The 9,941-nt window shown below is 40.9% G+C and overlaps 1 protein-coding gene across 1 annotated transcript; it reads right to left on the bottom strand.

Moving 5' to 3' along the window:
- Positions 1–2,403: 2,403 nt before the first annotated feature.
- Positions 2,404–8,125, bottom strand: mea1 (male-enhanced antigen 1). The gene is made up of 4 exons (XM_070916340.1): positions 8,067–8,125; positions 6,044–6,384; positions 5,108–5,216; positions 2,404–4,551 (listed from the first exon to the last, which is right to left on the bottom strand). Exons 2-4 carry the CDS (start codon positions 6,371–6,373, stop codon positions 4,370–4,372), a joined length of 621 nt encoding a protein of 206 aa, XP_070772441.1. The 5' UTR covers positions 6,374–6,384; positions 8,067–8,125; the 3' UTR covers positions 2,404–4,369.
- Between the last annotated feature and the right edge of the window lie 1,816 nt (positions 8,126–9,941).

Raw genomic sequence — 9,941 nt, 5'->3', positions numbered from 1 at the left:
GGTCTCGACAGAAGAGAAGTTTGATTCATGATTTATTTCCTCTTTTGTTTGTTTTATTTTAACCTTTGTCCGTCATGACGTCATCAAGTTTAGACCAATGAGAGAAGTCGTTTGCATGAGGAACCGTTTCCTGTCTGAACGTCGTTTTTATTTTGTCGCTCGTCTGCTGAAGAAACACCTCCAGTCTGAATGTTTCTGTTTGTACGATGGTGCTGATGAAGCCGTTGGGTCAAAGGTCAAACATGACCACTTCAGGAGCAGTGGGAAATTACTCAACCTGTAGAAGAAGCTTCTGAACTGAATATTTCAGTGTGAATCCACAGAACAGATGGATCTAGTTTCTTTATTTTCAACCATCAGCTGAAAGCTCATTCGTTCACTTTCACTAATCAGAAGAGCTGCATCACTTCCTGCGTCTCTGAACGTGAAACCAGAGTCCATGTGGACTGAACAGCTGACGTCTGCTTAGTTTGTTAACTTCACTGATTTCATTCAGTCATCCAACTGTTCGGCTGCTGAACCAAATAAAATTTGATCTCAGTCCCTGAGTTTGTTACAGGACCGAATAACCCCAAACGTCATCAGACAGGATGTCGTAACTCGCCAAAATAAAAGCTGGGAATGTCAGATGTCAAAGACACATGATGAACGTGATTGTTTTTAAGATGGAGCTCAGTTTCCTGGCGTCCTCACGTCTCAGAGCTAAAGATCGAAGGAAAGATTCAATGGTTTTAAAAGCAGACAACACTTTTTAATAATGTTAAAGTTAAATCAGACGCTTTCATGTTACAGGTGAATGTAACTGAAAACTGAATGCTAATTCATTTCTTGACATTTTGTGAACAATTCATGTCACAATAGTTTCATTAATATAATAATATTTAATTAAAGAAATAACTGAAATATCACTGAAGTGCATTTTGTCTTAAAACTTAAATCAAAACACTCCATCGTCATCCTTAAAGTGCAATTATTCTGATGGAAAACACAAAAAATGTTGCTCAAGTGCATTTTGTGGATGACTGTGTTTGATAATTGCTAAATTGCATTTTTTTCTGAAAAAAAGAATCGCTGGATAACAAAAACACGTGATATTTCTGATAGTAATTGTTTAATAACAGATGCAGTGCACTTTTCCTGATTGTTAAAAATTCAGTAATGTTTAATGTCATGAAATCCGTTTCTGTGACATTCAATGTCGCGTGTATTCCAGGACACTGATGAACTGAATGTTTCTGTAACACAAAATGTTCACAAAGTGAAAAGAAAGGAACGTTTGATGACGTTTATTGCACCGATGTTTGTGACATGAAGAAATCACCAAATGTTACAAATGAATGTGGTAACGAGCTGATTAATTATGATTAATATTCCAAATTCATATTCCAATTCCATCTGAGCATTGATCTCCGTCTGTTTGTCTTTGTTTTGTCTGAAATAACGAAGCTTCTCATGAACTTTTTCATTTTCACATGACATTTAACCGTGTAACCTCGCTGCTTTACTAAACTTGTTAGCAATATTGTTTAAAAGCTGAGAACAGCTGCTGCACCGCGGTGCGGCGACGAGCGCAGAAACAATCGTCCTTACAGGAACAAAAAATATGAAAAGAGAAGTATTTCACTTTATTCTTCAGGCACCGCTGAGTGGAGAGATGGGTGTTCTGCCTGCAGTTATTGTTGTATAGTATATCATCATGTATATTGACTCGTGACCACGCCCCCTTCTCCAGACCACGCCCCTCCTTTTTTTTTATTTTTTATTCTTATGTTCTAGTCTGTTGGTTTTCGCTGCACGTGGTCTTCAACTCACCGTTGTGTGATTCGCTGTCAATCGATGACCATTCCAGTGGTGGCTTAGCCCCGCCCACCTCTCTCGCCGCTGGACAAAATGGCTGACACAGCTCTGAGCTAAAAGAGTTCATTATAGATGTTTTCAAGTGAATGTTGGTCGCACAGTTTTTGCTGTCACTTAAAACGGTTTTAATCTGACAGGAGTTGTAGTCACACAGCTGCCTGCGTACTTTATGTACGTGGAGGATCATCCACTAGGGGGCAGATCTGGACTGAATCGTCCCTGACAACATTATAAACAGAATTGAACACGGAGACATGAGGAGGAAACACAGCCGGACCTTTCAGTTTCTTCACAACTTAACTTCTTCTTGTGGTTTGAACAAGAAACTGACTGCTATTAGCTTCAGATCAGTCAGCTGATCAATAACCGTTAATGTCAGTAAGAGAAATGTTGACGTCATTTGGAAACATCTGCTCATCCGGAGAAATTAAAAGTCAGAGTTTATAAAAACGTAGCGTGGCCATGTTTAGTCAAGTTTAGAAACTCACAAGTTAGAAGATATTATTATCAAGATGATGTTTGAGAATCAAACAGAACACAAGTATGTGAACAGTCCTTCCCTCCAGACTCGTTTGTCTCTGGAGATTCTGCTTTTATTTTCATTTCTTCAGTGAGACATTCGAAGAAGACTGAGGCTGCAGATGATGACCTATGATGAAGGTCAGTTTCCTGCAGACCACCAGTCTTCAAACTGATACATCTGATCCCTGAAATCCAATCTGTAAGCAAACTGATCAGCTGAACCAAACTAAATGAAGATTTCTTAGAATTTTAGCATTCAAAGATACATTTCAGAAGATTTGAATAAACCTACTTTGAGGACGTTACAAGAAGCGGTGGTGAAAGGAAGAGGTTTGTCCAGCGGCGACACATCAACACAGGTGAAACGTTTAGTGAAAGAAAAGGAAACGTGGCGATCTGTCCACTCGAGTCCCGACACTAAAACCTGAACGCTGCTTCGCGTCATCATGTACATATGTTGTACTTTAATTAGTTAGAACATTACATAGTATGAAAGTCCAATTTTGTACAGATGTTCATGTATGTACAGAACAAAATAAAAAGAAATAAAAGTGGACATGTTTGACAATCAGTTTGTTTCATACCAACAGATTCACACACTGTACACACACAATCAAAACAAGATTTCATTAAAAGGCTTTAAGGTGGAATGTGACTTTAACCTAAACATTTCACACTGAAAAACGTCAACTTTAACAGTTCATTTCTACAGAAGAGCGTGAATGATTATTCTCAAAGATTTTCTTCATTAACTGATCAGTGATTTTAGTGAAAAATAACCAAAACAAAGACAGTTTCTGTCAGTCGACATTTAAATGATTCCTCAAACAGATCAGGAGGGAGTATGGGATCAAATGGGAACAAAAAGGGTTAGAGTTTGTAAAATAAGCCAGTTTATCTTTGTAAAGGAAATGTTTTATCAACATTGAAGAAACTCCCACACTGTTTGACACTGAAGTTACACAAGAACAGGTTTTTCTATCTTTATATATTTATATGTATTATCAGGCTAACACTTTACTTAAATTGTGTGCTTTGAATCTACAGTCACATGTTAGAACAGTAGTTTAGATATAATTTATAATAACAATCATGTTTACAAAGATTGATGGCTGAAATGTTTCACAAACTCTAAATCTTACCGACACTCAGATAAACAGTTTCTGCTGCTTTTGAGCTCAAATTTAGAATGAAAATGTTTCTGTTCTATTAAGAAAAACAATGTTAAAAACAAACTCTCTGGACTTCCATACACTTTGATTCAAACACATCTGGAAAAGCTTTTTTACACATTGGACGGGTTGAGGAGAATGATGACATTAGCAGGAAAAGGAGCATGCTATGCTAACATTAGTTAGCAACTCATTACAGCAGAAGATGATTCAGTTTGATTAAATATTCATGAGAAGCAGAGAAAAACTGAAGCTACAGTTGATAATGTTAACATCAGCTGTGAACAAATAAAGCTAGCATAGCCAGCTAGCATTTACTGTTCATAATTGTGCCAGTATGGACAGCAGGAGCAAGTTGTGGTAAAATTAAGTAACAAGCTACAACATGTTTAAATTGTATTGTGATGGTTCAAAGCTGCTTCAATGCAGTGTTTACTCTCTCGCGAGCTAACATAAGTTAGCTAACAAGCTAATGTTAGCCAAGTTATGTTTGTTGGCCTGCTAACCAACGAACTCTGAGCCGATAAAGTATCCTAAAATAACCTGCTGTCTGATCCTGACAGACAAAACTGAGGGATTCAATGACTCCACCACATTCAGTTTCAGCAGCTTCAGGTTGAATTTTAGCGTTTAATTTTTTAATGGAACTTAAACTGAAGTTCGCTGACATTCAAAGTCACCTTCATCCCGTTATCTCTACCCTCTGTCAGTGTCCCTGAAGTGGTTGTGGTGCGTTCAGGGTGTACAGAGGTTTTTGAAACTGTGGCCGTGGTGCGTTCAGGGTCAGTAGAGGTTGTTGAAGCTGTGGTCATGTGCGTTCAGGGACCGCTGATGTTACTCTTGCGGGTGAGGCGCAGGGCGCCGGCACTCTGCCGGCTCTGCAGTGTGTTCTGGACCATGTCCTTCCACTGGTCGTCTGAGATCTCTGTGGCCCACGAAGGGACTCCGAGAGACGGCAACGCCACAGCGGCCATCGTCCTCTTCACCAGCTCCACATGGTCTGCAGGGCGACAGAGAAAGTGATGTCAGTGGGTATCAATAAAAATTATTATTATTATTATTATTATGTTTCCTGTTTTGGGGGGAAACAGTATAAAAACTATTTTTTCTGATAATTTATCAAAACAAAGCGTCAATCAATAGAAACTATAAAAATATGAAAACAAAGATTTAAGAAAAGCTTTTCTTCTTTCCGTGTGATTTTAGCAAAAAATGTAGAGTTCAAAATGAACACCAACTCAAAGGTCCATGAGACCTGAAAGCTCAGAAAAAAACTAGTAAGTGGACCTTGAATTATTATTATTTGGCCACACACGTTTGTTTTTACATGATTTTTATAATCACCTGAATCTCTTCGTGAATAAATCGAGATGAAATGAAAAATTCCCTTTTAACCCTTTCATATCCTTGGCCATATTGTGCACGTATTCAACAACATATCACAGAGACATTACAAAAAGTCACCAACGATATTTAATTGAAGGGTTCCTTTAAAAACGTTCTGGTTTCTGGTTTGAAGTGAATCAGGAGAAGCTGAAACAGTACGGGACCCTGACCTGCGTCCATGGGGATGGAGGCTCGGCTCCTCTGGGCCGCCGCCCCCTCGGGGTCCTCCTCATCATCACTGTCTGGAGAAGGAGCTTCAGGGAGGTGGAGACCCATCACCTGCAGGAGAGGGACACAGGTGAGATAAGTGAACCAGGTGAGACAGGTGTTAAAGGTGTAATTAATGTGACTTAATATGTACATGACCTCAATATGAATATTTCACTATTAATGTTAAACATAGAAATGTCTTTAACTTTGTTGTAATTGTGTCTTAATTAATTCATTAATCAGAAAATAACAATAAACTAATGACAGAGGGCAAGTTCATCTTAAATATTATACTACAGAAATATTACTACTACTATTACTTTTTAAAACAAAAAGTACAACGCTGCTCAAGAGTGTATTTATACTGCTTGCCTTGTGATTCTGAGTTGAGTTGCTCTGTTTTTATTTATTTGTTCAACTTTTCTGTTTTTGTGCTGATGACACACCTGACGATCAATAAAGTTTCATCTCCTGACAACAACAGGCTGCAGGTTAGAGACATCCAGCTCCTCCACCTGCAACAACCTGTCTGTCTGACACACACCTGTACACGGCATGCACGCACACACACACCTGTATACACACACACACACTTGTACACGGCATGCACGCACACACACACCTGTATACACACACACACACACCTGTATACACACACACACACCAGTTGAAAGTTTGAGTCAGCTGACCTGTCGTGTCTCAGGTACGGCTTCTCTCATTGGTGGCTGTGTCAGAGCTGCTGTAGTGCTCATCGCGCCCCGTCACCATTTAAATAAATGTTTTGGCGGACTCAACGTGCCCCAGGTGCGCCTGTCTGTCTGCTCAGGTGCGCCTGTCAGTCTGCTCAGGTGCGCCTGTCTGTCTGCTCAGGTGTGAACCGCTGCGTCAGGACTCACCTCTATCCTGTGCTGCACCTGCTGCAGCTGCTCGGTGTGGGAGGCCTCCACCCCCCCCTCCCCTGGCTGCTCGTTGCTGTTCAGACTGTCGGGGTCCTGGTTCAGAGGTTGATAATAATATCCTCCATTGTTCACCTCCTCCTCCTCCTCCTCCTCCTCCTCCTCTCCATCCAGCTCCATCTCTCCCCCCTCCTCCACCTCCTCCCCTCCTTCCCCCCCGCTCCACACCGGCAACAGCGCTCCATCGGCCGGACGCTCGTCCTCCCCCAGCTCGTCCTCAGAGTTCGGTAAGACTCTCTCCGGTCCCATCGTTGAGCTCCACACTTCCATCCACAGACACACTGAGGGGAAGACAGGTGGGGGGAGAGAATTGATTAGTTCATCGTTAGCTGCAGTTCCAGTCTGCACAACAAATATAGAATAACAGAAGAATTCCAAAGCAGGATTGCTTCATATTATATGTTTTTATATATATATATATATATATCTTCATTAACATCAGAGTAGTGAAACATTTACACTCAACATATCCACTAAAGTCTCCCAACCAATCACGGCTTCTTACAACCACTGTGAGCACTGTTTTGCTACAGTTTCCAGGTTGAACGTCATGTTTCCTTGAAACAGTGTGCAGCTGGCTTTGAGGTACATCTTCTCTCATTGGTGGGTGTGTCAGAGGTGTTGACCAATCAGCAGCGACGTGCCATATTCTAAAAGAACGCAGAGAATGTCCTTCTCAGGTGCCGTAACTCAACGCATAACCGTTTCCATTTCAATAAGCGTTTTGCTCCGTTTTGTCGAGGCCGATGCTCTCTGGATTGGATGGCCCCCCTAGTAAAGCTCAGGTCCCCTTTGTAAAACGGGAACACACTTCCGTATGTGTGGACTGAGCTCACTGTTGCCCCTTGTGGCTGTTGAGGGAAAAACAGCAACTACACCTGCAGTTCTCACCGTCAGGTATCAGTGGGTGTGTTCTGCCCTCCGGCCTCAGGGGGCAGTAATGAGTCCACAATGAGCTTGGGGTTACAGGTGAGATTGAAGTTTTATCAGTTAGACAAGAGACTTCAGTGATGAAGAGTGTCCGTCTGGTTCCTCAGCAGCTCACAGCCGCTTCCCTGAGCTGTACAAGGGGGACCGTCCGGGACCATCTCCCTCCCACACTCAGACCTGGACCCCTCCTGGTCCTCTTCTGGTCCTCCATACAGACAACACACACAACAACATCTTGCTTCCTACAAAAGGATCTTAGCAGAGTATATTATAATCAGTTATGTTTCAAGCAAAACTGATCTGGTTTCAGTTTCATGTGAGGACCGTCTGTGTTTCCTGTCTCAGGAAAGTGAATCTCTCTGAGTTTTGGACAAAACCAGACAACAGAAGACGTCACCCTCTGAGAGCCTGACGGATATATCGACATCAGCATCACCGATAATGAAAACAATTATTAGTAGCAGAATGTATGAAAGGTTTTGAAATATTTAGTTCATCATGTTGGACGGTTCTTCTGTTACAGAGAAATAAATGATGATAAATCAACCAGAAACACATGAAAGAGTTCCTCCAACAACTGAAGAGGAAACGAGTTCCATGTGAAAAACAAAACGAACATTTAGAGACAAAAACAGGACGTTTCTAAAACAACCAGTTTGAGTTCTTCTCAGTTACTTTGAGCTACCGGCTAACAGCTACTTAAACTACAGTCTGACGGCTAAACGCACAGAGCTCCATTAGCTTCAGTGTTTCCGGGTGTTGGAGCCAGGCAGGCGGCAGGTTGTCGGTTCTATTCCTCTCTGACGAACCTGACTGTCGGCAGTAGAATGATGATAGAAAACACCTGGAGCGGCTAACAGCTAATGAAGCTAACAGCTGCACTCTGTGTCTCACAGACTCTCGTTTTTTATCCGGTTATTCAAGTCTCTCTTCTTCTCGTCCTTGTTGTTTCATCCCCAGAAGAAGAAGAAGAAGAAGAAGAAAAAGAAGAAGAAGAAGAAACCCTCTGCAGATGAAGTGTTTTCGTTCTTACCTGTCTGTCTGTCTGTTCGGAGCTGTTAGCCGCTGCTGGCTGCAGGTGCTTAGCAGACACTTCCGACTACGTCACGACGCTGCAAAACATATAAAACTGACGCCTGACGCAAAATAATAAAAATATTTTTTTTAAATAAAGAACTTTATTAGCAACAACAAGAACGAACAAAAGGAGTCAGATAGAATCATAACAACAATAAATCAATAAAGTAGAAACCCATAATTATTAAATTTATAAATTACACGTGTAAAAAATAAACCACATGTTACAAAGTTCTGTCTTTAATCAAAAATCTTTGTTAATATTTGATTTTGTCTGTTTTAGTTATTTAGTCTGTCTGTCTGAGTCTGTCTGTCTGTGAGTCTCTGTCTCTCTCAGTCAGTCAGTCTGTCTGTCTGTCTCTCTGTCAGTCTGCCTCTATGTCTGTCTGTGAGTCTGTCTCTCTGTCTGTCTGTCTCTCTCTCAGTCAGTCAGTCAGTCAGTCTGTCTGTCTCTGTCAGTCTGCCTGTCTGTCTCTATGTCTGTCTGACTTTCTCTCAGTCAGTCAGTCTGTCTGTAATGTTCTGCGTTATTCTTTACATATTTATAAATTCAATTAATTTGTTTTGTCAGTTAAATTAGGCTCTTATTTTGAAAACCAGGACCGGACGTTGTATCAGGTGACGGTGTCAGGTTTGTTTATGTTATCAGGATAGACGACAGCTGATCGATCAGCCGCAGCTTCTGATCATTTATCAGTAATAGGTGTCATTAATACACAATAATAATTGCACGTGACAGAAGAGGATCAAACGCGGCCCAGCGGGGTGTGACGTCACAACTGTAAAGATCGTCTACCAATGAGGAGGTGTCACTCTGACCAGGACATTTCTTTTCATTCTAATGAGTCTGATTCAAATATTTTTACATTACAGTACAGTATCACATTCATTTCATTTGAATCTGCTTTTCTTGATCTTTATTATCTCTGCAGAGAAACATTCACCTTTTAATATTTTATCAACATAAATATGTTTGATGTATTTTTTCCTCCTTTTAAATAAATATATTAGAATAACAGTAACTGAGCAAAAGTCCCTACAATCAAACGCGATTTTTGAAGTTTGATTATCTTAATTGCAATATTAAAATCAAACTTTTTTTTTTTCAAATGTATACGTAAAACAAAAAATTTATATGGTTTGACAAAATAATCTTATCTCAAGGTCCACTTACATTCATCCACATATTGCTTCATAATTACAACTTAATAATTCATCAAATATAATCGTTATTTTTAATATAATACAAATAAGATAAATAGCCTGTCAACATCTTGTTAAATAAATAATCAATTTAATCATTTTTTATATGTAACTTTTACTATTTTTTGTATCTATGTATTATTAGTTGATTGTTATATAATATATTTCAATATATAACCTTTTATATTATTATTATTGTTGTTGTTGTTGTTGTTAAATAAAACGTCTGCCCTCTCTGTGGTCCCAGGAAACCGGTCGGAGTGAGACCTCCTCCTCTCGCTGCTCTCTCCGGGTCTCATAGTAACGGTCACCTGCAGAAACACACCGGGACTCACGGAGCTCACACCGACCGACAGACCGACCCCTGCCCCGCTCCGGGACACCGACCCCGCGCTCCGCCGCCCGCCTCTCTGCGGCTGATCAAACCCGATCAATCGATACCGGGATCGATCGACTCTGATGTCCGCCGCGGTGGATCAGAACCGGCGCGTGGCCTGCGGCGGGATCAGAGGCACCGGAGCAGCTAATGATGACATCAGCGTGTGAAAGCCCTGATCCTCCGCGCGTGAGCTGATTGATCATTTATCAGGTTAATTAATCTCCTTATTGCTGCACCAACCAGAGCCTG

Source organism: Enoplosus armatus, chromosome 12 (assembly GCF_043641665.1).
Source record: "Enoplosus armatus isolate fEnoArm2 chromosome 12, fEnoArm2.hap1, whole genome shotgun sequence".
NCBI classification, from domain to species: Eukaryota; Metazoa; Chordata; class Actinopteri; order Centrarchiformes; family Enoplosidae; genus Enoplosus; species Enoplosus armatus.
The sequence above is the reverse complement of the archived record's forward strand: the minus strand, read 5'-3'. Positions and strand labels throughout refer to the sequence as shown.